At 44.9% G+C, this 20,774-nt stretch overlaps 3 protein-coding genes across 10 annotated transcripts; 2 read left to right on the top strand and 1 right to left on the bottom strand.

The window, feature by feature from the left end:
* The first annotated feature begins 30 nt into the window (after positions 1-30).
* On the top strand, positions 31-4,781 carry LOC143513988 (putative G-protein coupled receptor). 2 transcript variants are annotated; one of them, XM_077004691.1, is made up of 2 exons: positions 31-406; positions 2,905-4,781. In XM_077004691.1, the coding sequence occupies exon 2, from the start codon at positions 2,984-2,986 to the stop codon at positions 4,322-4,324; it is 1,341 nt and encodes a 446-aa protein (XP_076860806.1). In that variant the 5' UTR covers positions 31-406; positions 2,905-2,983; the 3' UTR covers positions 4,325-4,781. The 2 variants fall into 2 exon arrangements, with proteins under 2 accessions (XP_076860806.1, XP_076860798.1); XM_077004683.1 differs by having other exon boundaries at positions 33-406; positions 2,911-4,781.
* Positions 4,782-9,237: 4,456 nt separating this feature from the next.
* cav4a (caveolin 4a) lies at positions 9,238-12,605 on the top strand. The gene is made up of 3 exons (XM_077004672.1): positions 9,238-9,651; positions 10,458-10,645; positions 11,764-12,605. The coding sequence occupies exons 1-3, from the start codon at positions 9,433-9,435 to the stop codon at positions 11,912-11,914; spliced, it is 558 nt and encodes a 185-aa protein (XP_076860787.1). The 5' UTR covers positions 9,238-9,432; the 3' UTR covers positions 11,915-12,605.
* A 346-nt stretch (positions 12,606-12,951) lies between these two features.
* Positions 12,952-20,724, bottom strand: nfya (nuclear transcription factor Y, alpha). 7 transcript variants are annotated; one of them, XM_077004628.1, is made up of 10 exons: positions 20,611-20,724; positions 19,298-19,433; positions 18,837-18,917; positions 17,982-18,128; positions 17,698-17,829; positions 17,327-17,429; positions 16,883-17,028; positions 16,341-16,514; positions 16,124-16,225; positions 12,952-14,182 (listed from the first exon to the last, which is right to left on the bottom strand). In XM_077004628.1, exons 2-10 carry the CDS (start codon positions 19,373-19,375, stop codon positions 14,120-14,122), a joined length of 1,026 nt encoding a protein of 341 aa, XP_076860743.1. In that variant the 5' UTR covers positions 19,376-19,433; positions 20,611-20,724; the 3' UTR covers positions 12,952-14,119. The 7 variants fall into 7 exon arrangements, with proteins under 7 accessions (XP_076860743.1, XP_076860766.1, XP_076860762.1 ...); XM_077004651.1 differs by lacking the exon at positions 12,952-14,182 and adding an exon at positions 14,717-15,881; XM_077004647.1 differs by lacking the exon at positions 12,952-14,182 and having other exon boundaries at positions 14,717-16,225; positions 18,840-18,917.
* Positions 20,725-20,774: the final 50 nt, after the last annotated feature.

Here is a 20,774-nt window from a genome sequence, read left to right as displayed (position 1 = left end):
CTCTCTCTCTCTCTCTCTCTCTCTCTCTCTCTCTCTCTCTCTCTCTCTCCCTCTCTCTCTCTCTCTCCCTCTCTCTCTCTCTCACTCACACACACACACACACACACACACACACACACACACACACACACACACACACACACACACATAGACCCACACCATTCTTCTAGAAACAGAAGAGCATCACTACTTTCACCTGCCTGCCGCCCCAAAGCCCACCTGGTCTGAGCTTAGAAAGGCGACGCCGCGGTGTGCGAGTGCGCTAATGCCGCTCTGCCTTCTAACTCCGACCAGAAACCTCTTCCAGCAACAGGATAGATCTGGATAAAACAAGCGCACATCTGGTTCTAAGCTCGTTTTCAAAAGGAAATGTGGGACCTTTGGTCATAGGCTCCCTGAGATCCAGGTGAGATTTATGAACTTGTTCGTTTTTGTTCAGGTTTATTTAAACGCAATTCATTTTCCAAACAGCATACAAACAATTTCTCATATTAATAGACAAATAGTTTTGTCATATCCAAAAAGCAGAGTTTTTTTAATAATAAAAACAAGATGTTGTTGAAGAGATTAATTGTACAGGTCTGGCTGTAAACGTTGTAAGTGGCTCTTTAAAAAAAAATAGCGGAGACTATCAATATTACAGTTAACCATGGCCGCGAGAAATAAGACAATTTCAAGTGCACAAAACTGCGCTATTACGCATCGAGGAAAGGCTCGAGCCAAAGTAAACACTAAATATGTCACTGCGAGCGTGTTTCCCGTCCCATGCAGGCGGATGGTGCTTGACACACCGGCGCACCTGCGTTTGTGCGACACTAATGGATGTTAATGAAACCAGGCTCCGGGTTCGGCGTAGCCCTTAATGATGATGAAGAGTAAACATTGCTGCCTTAGCACACAACCACTCTTCCTCACTGCTCGTGCTTGTAAAAGACTCGTTGTAGATCTCCAGGTCTGAAAAGAAAAACTAGTGACCAGATTCTCGGGCATGTCACAGGTTAAGATTTTGCTAACGAGTCGTGTGTGTGTGTGTGTGTGTGTGTGTGTGTGTGTGTGTGTGTGTGTGTGTGTGTGTGTGTGTGCGCGCGCGCGCGCGAAGGGTTTCAATAGATAGTAGTAGTAATAGTAGTAGAATTTCATAAAGCTTTAACATACGTGTCTAGTTTTCTAGTCTTCAGAGAGGTAAGCTGGTTTCATTCTCTACAAGTTCTTTGCAGTTTGATCTGAACACTTTCAATTTAACACTGTTAGCATTGTTAATATTACTTTCAGTTCACTCAACATTTCAAAGTTGCCAGTTTTCAAATAGGATTTGAGTTTCTTACCCCACCTCCAAAAACGTCTAATAAACATAAAATATTATATATAGCCTACATACCTAATAATTCTGTCACTTCATGAAGGCACTCACTTTATGAGTAGATAAAACATTTTTTTTCTAGTTTTTCTAGAAAGATTTTTTCTTTGCACTTTAGTGTTATTATGTGTCATATTTTTATTCTAAATCAGGAAAGCCTTATGTAACGGTCATAAACTGCTTCTTTTACAAATTTATCTTATTAATTATACTAACATGTCAACCTCGGTCAAACAAAGCAAATTACTATGGACTAATAAAAACATGACACAGTCTAAGTACTACTGAATATATAACTGTACCATTCTGGGAAACGGAAGGTACAGAATGTATGTATATTGTATGGGTGGGTTGTGTGTGTGTGTGTGTGTGTGTGTGTGCATGTTATTGTGTTTATTTATTGTTTTATACTTTGTCACTGCCCTTATGCCACGGGTCAGATGAGGGACATGTTCTGAGATAAACCTCTGGCTTCTCATCATCACTGTCCATATCCCTAGCAGCTCAACCTGAAACAGGTTTCAGCAGGATTTTTGTATGCCATCAAGCACAGTGATGATGTGACATTCCCCTTTTCTAATTACATATACATAAATATTTAGATAATAATAAGTAATAAAAAGGGGATCTATGAAGGTGAACTCGAAGCTTAATCATAATCAAAATTAAAAATGTATTTCTACATTTCCACACATTTTTCTCAGCAATTATCTTTTTTTTTTTCTTCTATCACTATGTGCGTATACCCTGGACTGGCTTTGGTGGATAGGAGAATAACATTTATACAGTATAAAATAATAAATAAAGTTTAGATTTAAAAAGCTTTATATATAATTATTATATAAATATAATTATAAAAACTGTAAATATAAATATTATATAATGTTCAATGTTGACTTAGGTTCATTTTATTTTATTCTGTTCTTAGTTTGAATGGAGGATTTTGTGTGTGTGTATGTTCTGCATTATAAGTTGCTGGTGTGTGAGATTTGAGGATTGTGTGTCGGTGTGTGGGTGGTTTTTATACATGTGTGAACGTGTGTGTGTGTGACTGTGTGTGTGTTTGTGTAGGAGTGTGTTGTGGTAAGGTGTGGGTGATGGTGACCTCACTTTAATGCTAATGCTGCTCAGAGTAGAAAAGCCTCCTGCAGCTGCAGAAAAACAAGCAGGCTCATTATACTCATCATCAAAAGGAGAGGGGGGGGCAGTGAGAGAGAGAGGGAGAAAAAGAGAGAGAGAAAGAGAGGGAGAGAGACAGAGAGAGAGAAAGAGAGAGGAGGGGAGAGATCTCCATGAATAATTCAGATTGATCAAGCCTGACACTTTCTCAGTGTCCTGAGTACAATAACCATAACTACTCATCCATGCATGACAAATATTGAACCAAGGATTTATTGATTAATAGTTATGTTGACTTCTTGCCTAAAACATCTGTCACTCTGTTTGTCACAGTGTTTGAATTAATAAAAAAAATAAATTGTTTTGATTTCAGAAGTGTTACTGGAAGACATAAATAGTTACCATAACTGGTAATTGATTTCATTGAGTTGCAGACAGAGGAATCTCTGTGCCCCCTGGTGGAGGATGGAGGAACCTGCGACTCGGACTCACGCTGTTCGCATCTGAATGCCAAAGATGGATGTGTCCGGACTAACTCAGGGCCAAGCGCTCAACGAAACGGATCTCAACACCACGTTCAAGCATGTCCCCTTCGTGCACCTCTCTCCCAGCATGCAGCTGGGCACCATGTCCAACCCTCAGTCCCGCCTGCGGGACCTGACGGGCCTGGTTGCCATGGTGACTCTGAACATCGTGGCGCTGGTGGCTAACGTGGCCATCCTAGCGGTGGTGGGCCGGGCGCGGCACCTGCGCAGGTATGGCTTCGTGGGTCACCTGTGTGCCGTGGACGTGTTGTGCGCCGCCCTGCTCATGCCGCTCGCCATCGTGTGCGGCTCGCCGCTCTTCGCCGGGGTCATCTTCTCCGCGCTCGAGTGCCGCCTGTACGTTTTCCTCAACACCTTCCTGATCTCTGCCTCCATCTTCTCGGTGACGGCCATCAGCGTGGAGCGCTACTACTACATCGTGCACCCCATGCGCTACGAGGCCAAGATGACGCCTCGGCTGGCTGCCGGCGTCATGGTGACGGTGTGGGTGGCGTCTGCCCTCCTCGGATTGGCCACCGTCTTTGGGTGGCCCAATCACGGAAGGCAGAGCTCCATAGCCGCCGCCCACTGCTCCCTGCACTGGAGCCACAGCGGCCACCGGCGCATTTTCGCAATCGTCTTCTGCGTGCTGTGTTTCTGCGTGCCGGCCGCCATCATCCTCGCCGTGTACGCCAACGTGTACAAGGTGGCGCACACGGCCGCCCGACACAGGGGCCCCCTGCCCAGCTGGGTGGTGGTGGCGGCCACGCCCCGCCCCAAACGCCGCTCTGACTCCGTCAACAGCCAGACCACCATCATCACCACCAGCTCCAGCGTCAGGCGCGAGACACGTGCACCACGCACGCGCAGGAGGCCTCTGGTGGGCGGGAAGGCCGCGCTCACCCTGGCCGTCATCGTGGGCCAGTTTGTCCTCTGCTGGCTGCCGTACTTTGCTTTCCACCTGCACCTGTCGCTGGGCTTCTCCCACAGTGCGGCGGTGGCGGAGGCCGAGGGCCCGGTCACGTGGCTGGCGTACTCCTCCTTTGCCATGAACCCGTTCTTCTACGGCCTGCTCAACCGCCAGATCCGCGAGGAGCTGCGCAAGGCCGTGTTCTGCTGCTGCCGTGGTCCAACGGGCCGGCCGGCTGTGCGGACCACCGCCCCGGGCCGCGAACGCTCATCCCGCAAGGACTTCCTGCATTTCCTGAACCGGAGCAGCTCTGCAGAGGCGACGCGGAGCAGCTGTCACACGGCGACGCCCAGAACCACACTGGACCAAACCGCCTTCCGGATCCCCGGACAGATCCCTGAAGAGGTCAGCTAGGCTGCGTTCAAACGGATTGAACTGTTCGAATTGGATTCAAATCTGAAATGCTCTGAAAAGTGTTTTTGTTTGAAAAATAATTAAGTAGTATTGTTCAAACTGAAAAAAATATATATATTTATGCTTATAGGTATGTTTGAGGGGGAACGGTATTAATTGTAAAACTAGATTTTTTAGCTGTCAAAATATGATTTTTTGTTGTTTAAAAAGAAAAAGAAAAAACAAGAAGATACATTCTAAACCCTAACTTCCGACAATTTCACTGAACACATGACAAAAGTAGGTCTAATCTGGTCACCTGAAGAACAATAAATATACTGTTCAAATCAGATGTATTTGTCTGTTAGATCAGATTTGTGTGGACATGCGATTGACATGTAATAATTCATCACACTATTTGAGATCAGTTTATATGTGTTATTTTTCTCTTTTAAAAATAAACATTTGTATAAAACGACCATTTTGTAGAACCAAAATGACTTCATTTGAATTACATGTTAATTAGGTCTCCAAAAGTCAACCTCAGGGCTCTTAGTAGAAGGCGTTACACACGCAGCTTGGGGATAAAGTGGTAGGACCGCCAGAAGAGACTGCTGTGTTGAGTCATATCTCATCCACAGAGGGTTAGTTGCAAATGTTTAGACCAGTGCATAATAACACCCCTTCCACGAGTACTCACAAACAGCACATAATACAACTTGTCGCTTTAATGTTATAAAGTTGCACAATAACACATTAATATACTGTATCTGGTGTTGTTTTATACTAATGTTTATAGGACATGTTTAAATAGCAGATGCTATCATCTAAGTAGTTTTTGTGCATAAAATATATCAGACAAAAACTACATCAAGAAGCGTTTGGTTTATTCTAGAATGCAAACGCGTTTTGCCCCTTGAGCCGCTGCCTGACACTTGCTACTTTTGCATCATGCGTGGCTCAGAAACAAAAGCTGAAATCTCTTGCTCCGCAGCTGAATCAAACGTCCAACAGCGAGGAGACTGGAGCATGCGTCTCGGCTCACAGCTGGCAAAGTCCCAAACAGACAGAAGCGTTGATGAGTGTTGCGTCGTCATCAGACTGGCCAGAGCAGTCTCTGTTTGTCCCGAACCTACGTCATGTTGGGTCCTGCTGCGCACCGCGACTTCTCGCTTATTTTACGTCATGTACGAATCGTGCCAAGCAGGCGATCCGTTATGGCGATGCACGGTGTCATGATGATGACGATTTGGAATCGCTGCATGACGTCAATGTTTCATTGCAGGTCAAGGTGTGCGTACCTTAAACAATGACCTCATAAAGTCTTGCTACATATGAAACTTGTTATTGCTTCATAACAAACAATAACAACCAAAATGTCGTGTCACAAATGATCAGAGCTTTGGTTAATTACTTTATTTATTTGTTTATTGTTAACATGCCAGATTTGAATTGGTGTAGCAGGACTGAGGCCAAAGAGCTGTATCTTCTGTGCTCGTCTCAGAGCCCTCCTCAGAGGTTTCTCCTTCCTCTGTGGGGCTACCCTGCGCTGGACACTTACATTTACAGTTTTTGCAGTTGTCAGACTCTCTTATCCATAACACCTCTTATCCAAATGATCCTGATTTACAGAGCCGGAGTGGTTAATCGGGAGATTCGGGAGGATTCCCGATGGGCCGGCTCATGTCAATCAGTTTGGGCCGATAGGGAGGGAAAAATAATTTTGGGCCGGATTTAGGCATGACACTCCCAGGCTGAAAAAGGAGCCCACTCCGGCCCTGCTGACTTCATTCTTACAGTCCCAGGGCTGGAGATTCAGCCCATATCAGTCCACTATTCTCAGAGCACAAAGGCTCGAGGCTGAGGCTTCATGTCCTACTCTGATTACAACACTAAGAGCAGAATAGCAGGAGCTGGTATACGAGAACATCAACAATAAGTGCATCCAGTCAAATGCAAAAAGAGATAGTTTAGTGTGCTTTCATTTTTCATTTTATGTAACCATTTGGGGATTATTAACAAGTCTAGGGTCCTAATCCTAGATAGCCTGCACTTAAAAATCCAGTCTGCAGAAAGTCAAGAGTGATGAGCGCTCCCTCTCTCTTTCTCTCTCTCTCTTTCTCTCTCTCGTGTTCTCCCTGTTCTTCCTCGCTGTACTACAGCCTTGTGCTCTTGGTCAGGTTCTCTGGATGGACGTGGCAGCACTTCTTTGATGTTCTGTAGTTTTCGTTGGTTCAGTCCGAGTCTGATCTGTGGCTGCGGCTGGGACTGGACCTTTCATGTTTGTTAGGTGTATGGTTTGCTGTGCAGCCAGTCTGTTGTCTAAAAATATTTTTAATAAATATTTTATTTTTGGCCCATCTTTGAGCTTTGATTGTCAGTAATGTTTACTGGTTTTGCAGTGCTTGTTTTCCAATGAACAATATTATTGAGCGAATCCAGTTCCACCGTGACTCTGTTCTGCCCAGCTCGGTTGAATCTCTTTAAGCCCCTCTGTGTTTATCATGCCACTACATACAGAGGTGGGGATTTATGGGCAGTGGGGAGTCCTTGCTCTGTTATCTACAGTTACATAACAGGAAATCTGGACCGGGACATCTGTGGGAACGAGGATGCAGGCTCGCGTGCCCTCTCCGGTCCTGCAGTGGGTGAACACGTACACCTCCCTGCTCTTCCCAGCTCGCGGGGACCTGTACCTACAGGAACGGACTGGACCAGGTTGGACATGCATCCACACCTTTAAAGGGCTTTGAACGGAGCTCCAACAGACAGTGCATTCTATTCTTCCTGGGTTTTTTTTCAGAGAGAGAGAGAGAAAGAGAGAGAGAGAGAGAGAGAAAGGGGTGACCTCAGCAGTTTGGAGTGTTGAGATAAAACTCTCCAGTGTGCTAACCAGAGGTCAGAAGAACAGGTGAACACACATGGGCCAAATTATCAGAAAATCCATTAGCGAAAGCTTTTCTGCCCCAAATCCCACAATACCATCTGTCTGTGAAACAGCAGGCTCGGGCAGGGTGCACAAACAACATTATTAACGATGTAATGCATTTTTGTCCTCATGTTTTTTATATTTTTCTTTCAGTGACATATTATGAATCCAGTATTACATCACCAGTTTCATGTTCACCAATGTGCACACAGCAGTTAAGATGAGAGATAACCTCAGCCGGCCCTTAAGAACACAAAAACACACTTTCAGTCACCTGCCGCATGAACACATAGAATCCATTAACTTATACCAACGTGTCTAAATGCAGCAAGGAGACAGGAAGCAATTCTGTTGACACACAACTCACTGCTTTCACCTCCATGGCCCTTTCTCTCTTTCTCTCCCTCTCTGCCTCTCTGTCTCTGTCTCTCTCTCCCTGCCTCTCTGTCTCTCCCTCTCTCACTCTGCCTCTCCCTCTGCCTCTCTCTATGCCCTTCTCTCTGCCCCCCCTCTCCCTCTCTGCCTCTCTCTCTCTCTCTCTCTCTCTCTCCCTCCCTCTCTGCCTCTCTCTCTCTCTGTCTCTCCCTCTCTCACTCTGCCTCTCCCTCTCTCTCTGCCTCTCACTCTGCCTCTCTCTATGCCCCTCTCTCTGCCCCCCCCTCTCTCTGCCTCTCTCTCTCTCTTCCTCACCCCCTACGCTTTCGTCTCACCCCCTGGCATGCGTCTCATCAAGCTGTGATCAGTTAACTATGATGTAATGTATGCCAGTTTCGCAGTGATATCTCACTTACTCAAACACAGTGGCTAGTGGCTTCAGCTGATTCAGTCTGAAATTCACGACTCTGCTACCAAATTGGAATTTTGTTGTTTTGTTACCTACATAATTAGGGAAAACATTTTGTCATGAATGCGCAGTTTTAATGTAATGTATTAATGGCCCCCATAAATCAGAACCTTGTTCCTGTGGAGCAGGGAGATCAGAAGAGAGGCTTCAGTCTGAGACAGCATCGAGTCATCTGACTTGGAAATGCTAAATACTGTCGCCAGATCTGAAGAAAAGGACAGGTCCTTTCTCCATATTTATGTCCATTTGATGATGGCACATGATGAGATAGAGGCCGGGTTATAAACAGAAACGCAAGCTTGATCTGCTAATGCTTCCACCAGCTGGACAGAGTCTGATCTTCCTAAAAGCATATTGTGAAATCCTCTCAAGGCGGTTTGCGAGTATTTTCCACATTATCCCATCCCCAAAGAGACCGAAGGGTGACGCAATCGGCTCCTCTTATTGGCCACACAAACGGTGCTGGTCTCCCAGTGGTGGTCTTTGTATTTGGGGTCACAAGACTGTCTGTAATGTGGGTGCCAGAGAATTTGGGGTCACAAGACTGTCTGTAATGTGGGTGCCAGAGAAACAACTGTGGCCTTTTGCCATTATGAAACACTGACATGCCACGAACAATTTCTAACACATCACATTATGATTGTGCTTTTCATTTCAAATGACTTAAGATATCTGCAGGAGGCATTTAGATGCAAGGAAGCATTTTGTAGCTGCGTGAAACACATTTTTTTTCCTGACAGACGAACAAACCAATGGTCTGAGCTTTTTCCATAAGCTTGGTGCCATTCCAACGGCAGCCCACACCACTGTGGAGGACAAGAAGAACAAACCAACATACAAACCAACAAACCAATAAATAAACTAACAAACAAACCAAGACGTAAAGGCAAAAGCTGCTGGGTCACTACTTTACATGTAAAGTGAGTGTAAAGTTTATAAATACAAGTATATAAGACACTCCAATAAAAGCATTTGTACACTAGACCTTTGGCCAAGGGAATCAGACTCTTAACTGCAAAGCACGTTTATCATTGGCCTGAACCGTGACCTTACCCCATTTGTCAGGGCAACCAGTAGTCCAGCTGTAGCAGTGGCATCCCACACTGAGGTATTTATAGGTCCTGTTGGGGGTACATGGGGATTCTTGTAACAGCATGCTCACTTTCCTAATATATCTCTCCACCCAGCTTTGCAGCAACACAGTTAGCAGTGCTGGGCATTCAGCGTATATAGGGTGTGTGTGAGAAAGTGTGTGGCCGGGGTGGGCCCAGGTGTGTGTGTGTGTCTGTGTGTGTGTATGTGAACATTGTGACACTCGTGTTTATTTGGACAGCAGCCTGGCATCTTGACGCCACCATGCAAGCAACGGCCGATGTGGACACAGAGATTGACCTCAGGGACGAGGGGGACAGCGATGATGGTGCGGACAGTGAAAGCAGTGACGGACAGCCTTGGAAGACGCGCCTGGAGACGGTCATGGAGGAAGAGGAGGAAGAAGATGTAATTTCCACTCAAAGCGACACTACGCCTCTCCTGAATCAGAGAGACCCACGGCAGATGAACGAATGCCTCAAGGTAGACAGTTAACCAAACCAGATTGCTTCTCTGTGTGTAATTTAGTCAAAACTAATCCTAGACTAAAAATCTGGCCCCCGTGTATTTTACTGACTTCTCTAATAAGGACAGATTAGACTGGTCAAAGACTAAACTAAAAAAATAAAATATTGCTACAACACGATAATGTAGTATAGTTAACATTCTAATGTGACACTGCTGAGAAGCCGCCTGGTGTTTGTTGGTGGAAGACGATGTTGTGCTGCATTGCATGGGCCGCGTGCGCCCGGGTTCTCTTGGGCTTAGCTGTACAGGCAGCGCATAGCAACTCTCAGGCTAAGAAATGCAATGGAATGGAAGATTTTATCCACACCACTTTTTAAAAGTGTACTCTGAAAATTCTTTATATAGCTGTGAGAAAATCCAGATCAGCTGATAGAAAGCCAAATGACCTTTCCAATAAAATAAACGCTCTCAAAATAAGATTTCTTAACAGTCTAGTCTAGTCTTAATTGAAAGATCAGTGGCCGTTCTCAACTGTCTACAATGTTCTGTCAAATTCTAGTTCTAAGTGCTCAAATAAGTGTATTTATTTGCATAATTAAATGATTAAAGTAAACATTTACAATATAGTACACCTTGATCATTTCTCCAGTGCTGTGAAATCATGACCGCAGAGTGCAATAATGTTACTTATATTTTGAAATGCGAAACATTATCACTAGTTTGAAATAATTACCAATGATCGCTGCTTATAATAGGTTATAATACTGCTGTATCGCTGCACAAGCAGAACAATTAACGGCAACTTGGTGCTTGTGGCCCAGGTGAGTTTCGAGGACGTGATTGCCGAGCCGGAGGCGGTGCGGAGTGGCGATCGGGTGTGGATGTGGAGTCACGCGCTCTTCGAGGTGTCCCGCGTGTGGTTCTACCGCATCATCAGCACGCTGCTGGCCGTCCCTGTCTCCATCATCGCCGGGGTCCTCCTCGCCGTCCTCAGCTTCCTCCACATCTGGTACAAATATTCTTTTTTTTTTTTTTTTTCATTCACAGTTTTAATAGCATAATATAAAACAATGACATACATATTGTTCTATAGTTTATTTATATTATTTAAGAATATAATACTTACTATGTAACTACTAACTAAATTTGTAGTGTGTGTCTTTCAGCCTCCGTGTGGTTTGCAGTTAAGATACGTTGCTTTTATAATACACCCGAATGAACTTATGGAGAACTTGTTAACCACCTGCTGAAGTGCTCAGGTTTCTGTATGTGTGTGTGAATAGAAGCGATGAAACTATCACTGCACTTACACCAGGGCATAGACCATTATATTCTGGACGTGGCCAACGCACACGGAGTGGCTACCGCTGAGTGGCCGTGCACACAGACGAGTGTAGCACTCTGCTCGCCGGCGAGAGTTGTGTGAGTGTAGCAGTCTCCACGCAGGCGAGAGTAGCACACTCTTGACTTTTTCCTTTGTACTTGCAGCTGTGTTTACAAATGGATAAAATTTAGTGTAGCATGATTTACTCAAGGTTGGTCTATAAATGGATTCTGTTACAGATTACTAGAAGAAGGAACGACCAGTCTACACCTTGTCAAATGCTTTTTCTTTATCAAGTAGCCTAATACCACCAATGTGTTATGACTTTGTTTAGAAATGTTAATGCAGTTGAATAAATAACGTGACGTGTTTGATGTCTTCTGCCTTTGATGAACAGGATATGGCATTACTGATTCCATCCTTGTCCCTGAAGTTCTAGTCATTATCTTCAGGAGCGTTAATGAATATTAGGTTGTACATAAAGATCTTAAGTTGGATTTAGTAGTATATAAATTAAGGCTGTATTCATAGCAATTAGTAATGAGGGATGTGTGATCCTTAGCTTGTAATGTAATCCTACTAGTAATCATCGTAATTTAAAAATGCACCACCTAATAATTTTTTTTCTGTAACCAGTTACCATTTTTGTGTGCACTGATAATATTTCATCATTTCATGTATTGCATTACTACCCAACCCTGGATCTACATCATCTGTAGCTGTTAGAAGCCCCTTGAGCCAGAACATCTTTGACTTGTGCCCCAACCTGCTCACATCCAGGTGTGTGTTCTCCTATTGTCCAGGTTACTCTCCCCATGCGTGAAGGTGATCCTCATTAACGCCGGCTGGCTGGAGACCCTCTGGAGCAGTGTGTTGGACATCATCCTCCTCCCTTTCTTCTACAGCGCCGCCAAGTGCTGTGGAGGAATCAGTGCACGGGTGACGCACGAGTGAGGAAGACCCTCCAGAAGTTGCTTTTTTTGCTTTATTATGTTGGGGGAGCTCCTACGTCAGAGGAGTCACCGTATGTTTTGACAGAGCTCTGCCATTTGCTCTGTGGGGAAGTGGAATCCAGACAGGACTGGTGAAAGAGGCTAATCAGAACTTGGTCTGGGTTTGCTGACTGTCAAATGATGCTGGGATAACTGGGACCGGATGACATGGGCCCCATGCTGGACTTTCATCGCCCAGCCACAGTCTTCCTGAGTGTAAGGCTAGTCTTACTGACCACAGACAGAACAGCACAATCTGAGTATTGTACACTGGGGCAGGGGCCATCGCTTTTTATCATGTTGTTGCCATTCTGAAACAGGGCTGGCTGATGCCTCTGTAAATGCAGCCTTTTTAAGTTCATTTATTTTACTGTTAAGACAATCTACAAGTTAGTAAGTCATTTTTGCCATATTTTGATGAAAGTCAAGTCCTTGTCCTCTCACTGTGAATCTCTTGCTATTGTAAAAGGCAGAGAGAAGCAAGGACTGTCCACCCACATGGGTTCCTTTATCTTATATTCAAATGAAGGATATGAACACTTTTCACCTTGTAGTGGTGAATTATCCTCCAAAGGACAGACCGACCTCTTCTGTGGAAAAGAACAAATGATCCCCCAGCATTTATTGCCCTGATAAATGGTTCACTGTTCTTATGCTAATGTATGGCTTCAGTGCTGTAAAACGCTTCAGTGTGGCAGTTGGCAGGCATTTGTCCTCCTCTGAAGATCTAAGACAGTTCTTGACACCTCCCTCATAAATGCAAAGGCCGAAACACACAGGGCGAAGCTGATCCCAGATCAGAATAAAAATGGCAAAATTGAGAAAGCTAATTTCAAGACCACACAGCTCCTCAGACTTTGGAACAGAACTGTAAACATGTCCATTCTATACAGCACCTCCTAGTGGAAGAGGCTGAGACTACAGAGCAGACCATAATCTTTCAATCATGTCTTGGTGTTTAAAGATTCTCATATTTACAACACAGTGGCTCACAGCTGCTTGACAATTTCTACAAAGTATAACCCCAAGTATATAAAACTCATCTTTGTTATGGTAAACAAACATGTTCATTCAAACACATTCTTCAAGTCCAAAGTGACAGTATTGTTTGCTGAAGTTTGGTTTGCATCCGGTTTAGAGCATGTCAGCAGTGCAGCTGGCATTTGGACATGCCTACCACACATCTATATTTAATCACAGATCTTGTGGGATGTTGTGGAAACACTGTCTTAGTTTCCAGGTGCTAAATTAGTTGCCAGTCCTAAATTAGACACAGCCACACCTATGGAGAATCTTCAGAAAGACATTTCCGGCTGGTGTTTATGTAGTCATTTTAAGAAGTTGCTCCTCAATCTTTTAAAGCCACACATCCAGATCTGTACTTCAGCACTTCCAAATGTTGAAGATAAAATTTATTTTCATGACAATTTATTTTCAGTATAAAACTTCCAAGCTGATTTTATTACAAAATTACTTTGAAATTTTGGACACAGTTATGACTGTACGTGAGATCTTCACCGTAACCCTTTAATTGTTCTCTACAGTTTCAAAATTTCCCTGCCCCAATACACCTGATCCAACTCATGAATTTGATCAGGTATGAAAAGGCAAGAAAGCTGAATCTGTGAGTAAGTGCATAGTCAATAATTATTTCAGTTTGTGTGAAGAGGTAAAATGGAGAATGTTCATAATAAACCTGTAAAATATTCAAATGAGGGTCCGTGTTACTTCAATGGAGAATTAACATATGCAAGAGCGTGACGAGACTCCCATTCAGACATGTGAACAGATTAATTTAAAAATCATGCGCAGAAGGAAACTACTTCTGAGTAATAATACAGCATACAGGTACAGCATACACGTACATGTCACTAAGAGGGCAAAACCCCCCACAGTATCAGAATCGTTTGTCATTTCATGCTTACAAAGACCCCAAAGACAAAGACAGCTTATAGCTGTCCCCTGACCATAAAATGGCATTATTTACAATGCTAGAGGCCAAAAACTGATCCTAGATCAGTATATGTGACACCAGACCTCAGCAGAGCCAGTGCAAGAAATGGCATAAGCCATTCGCTGAGATTCGGTGTGTGATGGGTCTGTCTCATGATCTTGTTAACATAAAGCCTTGCGGCCCAGTGGTGCACGTGCGTACGGACAGGGACGGTTATGAAACCCGGACCATGTGAGCGATGGCTTCCTCTCCACACGGGCCCTGCTCTGCCTCCACCTGCCAGCCAGAAAGAGGAAGAGCAAGAAGAGACATGAAGGCACCGTCGTTTTGAGACCCACAGGACGGAGATGCTACTGCAGCTAACAATGGATGAGTGTTAAGAGGGTCCAGTTAGCATCATGCTACTGGAAACATTCCCCTCTTACTAACTGGGCCTTTACTAAGAGGGCAACCGAGTCCCGTTTTTAAAAACCCATATTGTTATCCTTGATCAATATTACGTTAAACTGTCACAACATGATAGATTGTCACAGTGCAAACTGATATTATGAATATAAAGCACAAAAAAGAATTAGCTGCAAAAATATCCCTGATAAGATATTGTATTATATACCATAATTAGTGTAATGTCTTTAATATTATAGCTTAACATGTACAATACGATACCATACATTGCAAAATTGCAATTTGTGTACTATAATGAAGTATTGTAATTAGTGTATTATAATGAAGTATTGTAATTGGTGTATTATAATGAAGTATAGCAGATTGTGATGCAATAGAGAGCCACAAGATTAATTTGTATACAAATAAAACACAAAAGGTGAATGTTTATTTGCAAATAAATGAGGTCATGACAGGTTTAGAAACACATGTGTCAACTTCAGTACACAAGCACAACAGTTACACACAGGAACATATACATCAAAATAGCAGAGCACAAATCAGAGAGTAAAAAGACAAAATTTGCTCATAATATCTGTACTCTTCAAGAGGTGGTAACACTACATTACACCACCACTTTACTGTTACAGTGATACAGTGTACTATACTACTACTGTAGTATAAGTATGCCATTAAAGTGTATTATACTGTGTAATGGGGTGTAACAATGCAATGATACTCTGAATGGAACATCATGCTCACAATAGAATAAGTACAGAGTGAATGCAGAGTATCAGAGTATTGTAAAATAATTAGTCGATATATATTACACTGTAAGGATCAGAGCAGTTACACTGTAACAGCGTTACAGTGAAACGTTAACAGGTTAAGAATCAATAATGATGGTACTGTACGTAATCGGGTGAAGTGAGACCGTCTCTGACTGCACACTGTTGGCAGTTGACCGAATGATGGTAGTGTTGTTTCTGCTTTGTTTCAGCTGCCATAGCTAGTGGCTACCACTCATGCTAGCCGAGACAGCTACCAGCTCATTGGGCTACATAATGTGAATGGCCTCGGTTTGCCAATGTTTGACATTAGTATGCTGTGTTAGCGCAGAACTAGCTACTATGGTTAGATTTCATTAACACTGTACACAGAACAAAAGCTAGGCCTCAAGACATTACATCAACCACAGTAATGTCCAGTGACAGATGTTTTGTTGGTTTGTCTCTTGGCTACAATGGGAAAACGGCAATGAACCCATCACAAACACAACTGAAACATGAGAGCCCTCAAAATCTGTGAGGCAGGAACTACACGCTGCTGAGTTTAAGATAGTAAAAGACCTGGACAAAGGCTTCTTTAAACAATAAAATAAAGCTTTTTAAACTATCGAACAGAACAAGGATCCTAGCAGGAGCTGACCACTGCTGTCTGGTCTGGCTGAGCTGGACGTCTGATCCAGTCATCCACTGCCTCATTTTAGATCCAAGGCATGAAGAGTTGTGTCACTGTCCAGTTACTATAATTCAGCCTCTGCACACGTGCTCAGCATTGTTAGAGGGAGGAATAGTTTTCATAAAGATGTCTGTGGAAACAAATATGTGAGACAGCTAGGGAGTATGTCTGCTGTGTGCACTCAGTCTGAGTAAAAACTGACAACAGCTTCACACACCAATAGCCACTCACACAGTATATGAAGTCTCTTTTTCCACTGGCTTGTGAAGGGGAATGTGAGATGTCTAAAGGCTGTGATAGGTTGGCTGGTTACCCTAGAGGCGGAGCATAGGTGACTGTCCAATCAGAGCTGGGCTCGAGCCCCCCGCTCACCTGAATGGCCATCTCCTCCTTTTCCTTCAGCGAATAGAAGCGCCCGCCATCTCCACGTTTCCGTGCCATGGCATGGCGGTGACGAGACTCGTGCAGGTATTTCTGGGAAGGGAACAACACCACAGATTAACAGGACAGCAGTCGACGAGAAACGGCGAGACCTCCTAAAAACTGCTGCAGCAGTCTGGTTTCCATGACGGGGGTGTGCCGAGCTCACCCGCCTCTCCTTGGGGATCTTGCCCTCGGCTTCCAGCTTGGCGCGAGCCTGGCGCCTCTTCAGGATGCGGTGGTACTGCTTGGCGTTGACGTAGAGAGGCTCCTCCTCCAGCAGCTCAGCTCCGGGGAGAGGAACCCGCTGCATGGTGGGGACAGAGCCGCCGCCTTGGACCATCTGACGCACACACACAGGCACAAATGCTGAAATGAAACTGTGGACTTTTATGAACATTATTAATATAAAAGAATTTGGGTCCATTAAAAAAAAAAGCTACAGATACTACAGTATACGAAATTTCAACCAAAAGCCACATCATGACTTGCTTTGTTGAGGAAAATTCTCAGATCCAGTGTTTAGAGGTTTTCTCTTCTCCATTATTATTACTTTGGCCTTCTACCATCTTCTAGAGGAGATATACGTTATTGAGGAAGAATCTGGAGTGGGTCATAGCACCAGCAACAGGGACAGGATCTGGGTCTGGGAAACTCCCGCTGTGTGGTAAAAAAAAAAAAAAAAAAGTGCACGGCTTGCGAGGGACCCACCATGACCATCCCCCCGGTGTTTACGACGTTCCCGGCCACAGGCAGGGCTACGGTCACCGTGCCCTGGGGGCTGGCACTGCCCGGGCTGGAGGCAGCTTGTACGATCTGGCCCCCCGCCAGGCTGGCGGCGGGGATGGTAATCATTCCTGAGGACACACGGTAACAAGGACAGCTGAGACACTTGGCAGTGCGTACGCTCACGATGTCTCACGCTTTACTCTCGGAGTCACATTGAGCTGATTTTTTGCTCTTAGATTTGGTTCTAAGCTCTACATTCTCATTCTGCAAAGAACTGAGAAAATGTGGAGGGGTCAAAGCACAAATGCGATTTGGTAGACAGAACACTGACTATTTTATGATGTATCATGTTAAAGAAAAACTCATGGAAGTGAAGTATGGTAGAGTGTGGGTGGGTGGGGGTGGATGTAGCAGCGGTGGTGTTACCCTGCTGAAGGATGGTGCCGTCTGTGCTGACCGGCTGGTAGAGGATGGTCTGACCCTCGGCCGTCTGGGCCTGCTGACCCTGCACTGTGATCTGCTGCTGAGTCTATGAAACAACACCACAGATGAGACTTGAGACAACACCACAGATGGTTACCTGGCCAACTGCACCCGTGCCGATACACCTGTACCTGCCCATCAGTGATACGGAGTATGTATGTGTGTATCCGCATGAGGTAGTATGAGACAGTGTTAGTTGCAGATCACTCATCAATTTCTTACCTCACTTTCACCGCAAATCACACTGGTGTGTGTGTGAGTGTGTTCGTGCCTACGCACGTGTGTGTGTGTGTGTGTGTGTGACAGGGAGAGACCTGGTTTTGTCCAGCCGTCACTGCGGTTTGGGGCTGCTGGATGATGATCTGCTGCGTCTGCCCCTGTGCCGACTGCACCTGAAGCGTCTGACCTGTAGACAGCTGGATCTGACCGGGCTGCACCAGCTGGATCTGATCCACAAGCATAATAGGACCCAGTCAGGCCTCGTACAACACACATTTCAAACTGAAACCCCTCAGGGCTGTATCTGTGTAACATGTGTACATCACACATCTTTCATTTGGTCAGGAAAGATTTGAGACCTGGACCTTGTCCTACTTACTTGCTGAAGACCTTGTGTGCCTGTCACTGGTAGCTGCATAATGGTTTGGCCCTGCCCACCTGACATGGCCTGTACCATTATAGGCTGCCCAGAGGGCGTGATGAGCTGACCCCCACTGACCTGCACCATTAGAGGCTGCCCTTGAACCTTTGAGAAAGGATGGAAGAAGAATAAAGAGATGAACTATTCAGAGCTACTATCATCTCAGCTGGTGTTTGAGAAGTTATACCTTGCAAGAATGAAAGTTCTCAGCTTTATCTGGAGGTGCAAGTCAAACTCAAATGAAGCACACAAGAGCGAAAATGGACACACATGCAAAATATTGCAGCTATTACATTCCCTAAAAAAAAGACAAAATAATGTCTCTCACCAAGAAGGGAACACTCCATGCATTCACCACAATGCAGAAAAGAGCAGACTCCAGCAACAGTTACAGCAAGACAAAAACTGCTATTTCAGCTTTGTCTAACAATGAAGTGTGTTCGTTCACATTTATACATGCTGCTTGGTGATAGGAAGGTTGATCTGGAGTTAGTATATGATACCATTAAATCTTCATCACAAACCTATAGCACAGAACCTGATTCTCTTTGATCAGCTAATTCCAACTACGATCTGAGGTCAGGTCTCCCAGTACAATCATAACATATGTCTTCTTAAGAGGGAAGTGAAAGTGTGCAACGACGACTCGTGTGAACATGGCATCTGCATGCCATCTGTCCTACATCAGAACACAGGTCAAAGTGCTTCACAAGGATGATCATCATGCTGTGAAGGGAAACGCAGTCCTGATGGGCACAGTCATGCACAGGCAAGCGGCTGGGCGCAGGACAGGGCCCCGGGAGAGCACACCACTACCTGGAGAGTCTGCACCTGCTGGGCGGAGCCAGGGTCGCCCTGCGGATCAGCCTGCAGCTGGACTGTAGTGAGTGTGCTCTGGTGCACAGGGAACGAAGGGTAGGGTTATACCGGATGCACGCTCGCTCACACACACACACACAGTATAAAAGCTGGAAACGACTGCTGTCTAGTTGTAAATGGCTTTCTTTTATATAGTCACACACCGATGCAAACATGGGACACAGGACCGTACATCAACCACGCACTTTGGATCACAAACAAAAAGATACACAAACCACACACTCACTCACTCTCACTTGCTAAGACACACAAACACACTCTTGCATGCCTTCCCATCTGTCTTTTAGTGCACTGTATTATGCATCCTGCAGTCACTGGTGCCAGTCACACAGCTTCCAGACATCCGTGTAGACGTGTAGGCAGCATGGCACAAACACACAAGCATGTAATCCCACCTGCTGCTGGACCTGCCCACTGGCTGCCTGGACCACTATCTGCTCTCCGCTGCTTGTCGTGGCAGTGTACTGTTCCATGGCAACTGTCTAGCTGGAATTTGGCAGCAAAGCTTGGTGCTACACGACGTGCACGAATCTGAGGAGAAAACAAAGACGACTTGGTGCTTGCTTTCACAGCACTGGGCAATGCAGAGCAGAAGCAAACGATCTTTGGATCTTGGGAGAGTCGTTGTGCCTGGATATGTTGTGGAAGGTATGGGTAGAATTAACAGTACAAAAAAATGGTAGTAAAATGTTTTTTAGATAAACAGCATTAACGCCTGAATTGTGGCATGGCTGCAAAAGAGAAATCATCTAGCCGCTTCCAGTCAAAATGGACATGTGAAACTTAAGAGAGTAGCTTAGTGTCTCAAATTCTTGCACCAAGATATATATTTTTATTTACAAAGCCAAGTACAAAGGTGTACCAGCCAGAGTCTGTGATCGTGGATACCTAATAAACATGATTCCATTTCTGAGAAGTCATCAAGTCAATAAATTATTCAGAATTTTATTCGTATCAAGTTTATTAATCAAAATTTACGTGAAACGCATTCTACGTACATTCCCTGGACAAGTTAAACGTAGTTCAACAATTATTTAAAGTTTTTTATTCGGAGGTGTTAAGAGATGCATCACCGCACAGACGAGATTTGGCCCCAGGCACTGGGACGCAGAGGCACCGCGCATGCGCGCCAGTGGTGTTCTTGCCCAACCTTTCTTCAGTTCCGACACCGAGACCAATATGTACAAGTCGTTGGTGCAGGATAGCCAAAACTCTGAATTATTTAAACAGCCATGGCTTTCAGAAAACCAGAATAGCGTTCGTATTAGCTACGTTTTCGTTTCAACACGCCATATTATCAAATCAGCTAGCTAGCCAGCCGGCTAAGGAAACCAGCACCATAACTGGCACTCGGGTGCTTGTTGTAAATCTTGCTACATGAGAATAAATATTTTTTCGTCCATATTTCTAAGGCTTTAACCTCTGGTTGGTTAAATGTGTCTACCTTTGTGCCATCCACCTAGCGTAAAGACAACGGCAGGTAAGTTAGTTAGCCAAGCAGGCCCGTGTGTAGCTCGGCGAGTTCATTTGTTCGCGCTTAACCGAAAACGGGGCGGAGGTTTTTACACCTTTTTCACACCGCGGTTCCCACGCACAAATCACACACGTTAATTCCTGTATATAATGATTTTACTCATTTGGTTGGTCAGTCACACACCAATCCCCAGCTACCGAGTCCCGTCCCCTTTTTGCAGCCGCGCTCACTCACCGTTTCTCCGCCGCCCGATGTCCCTCTGATTGGCTCTGGAAGCGACGGTCGGAGCCCAATCACAAAGCGGTCGCCGTGCGCACAAAATGGCGCACTGTGAAACACGCCGACAACTGTGACTCGAACCCCTCCCTCACCCTGAACCCTCACCCTCTCACCACACA

This window comes from Brachyhypopomus gauderio, chromosome 1 (assembly GCF_052324685.1).
Source record: "Brachyhypopomus gauderio isolate BG-103 chromosome 1, BGAUD_0.2, whole genome shotgun sequence".
NCBI lineage: Eukaryota > Metazoa > Chordata > Actinopteri > Gymnotiformes > Hypopomidae > Brachyhypopomus > Brachyhypopomus gauderio.
The sequence above is the reverse complement of the archived record's forward strand: the minus strand, read 5'-3'. Positions and strand labels throughout refer to the sequence as shown.

What these genes read in the sequence shown, in the direction of transcription:
- cav4a (XM_077004672.1), top strand. Translation starts at nt 9,433, where the DNA reads ATGCAAGCAACGGCCGATGTGGACACAGAGATTGACCTCAGGGACGAG. An exon ending in AGATGAACGAATGCCTCAAG is followed by an intron (nt 9,652 to 10,457) that starts GTAGACAGTTAA and finishes CTTGTGGCCCAG; the next exon opens with GTGAGTTTCGAGGACGTGAT. An exon ending in CTCAGCTTCCTCCACATCTG is followed by an intron (nt 10,646 to 11,763) that starts GTACAAATATTC and finishes CCTATTGTCCAG; the next exon opens with GTTACTCTCCCCATGCGTGA.
- LOC143513988 (XM_077004691.1), top strand. Translation starts at nt 2,984, where the DNA reads ATGCCAAAGATGGATGTGTCCGGACTAACTCAGGGCCAAGCGCTCAAC.
- nfya (XM_077004628.1), bottom strand. Translation starts at nt 19,375, where the DNA reads ATGGAACAGTACACTGCCACGACAAGCAGCGGAGAGCAGATAGTGGTC. An exon ending in GTGGGCAGGTCCAGCAGCAG is followed by an intron (nt 18,918 to 19,297) that starts GTGGGATTACAT and finishes CCTGTGCACCAG; the next exon opens with AGCACACTCACTACAGTCCA. An exon ending in TGACGGCTGGACAAAACCAG is followed by an intron (nt 17,430 to 17,697) that starts GTCTCTCCCTGT and finishes GTTGTTTCATAG; the next exon opens with ACTCAGCAGCAGATCACAGT.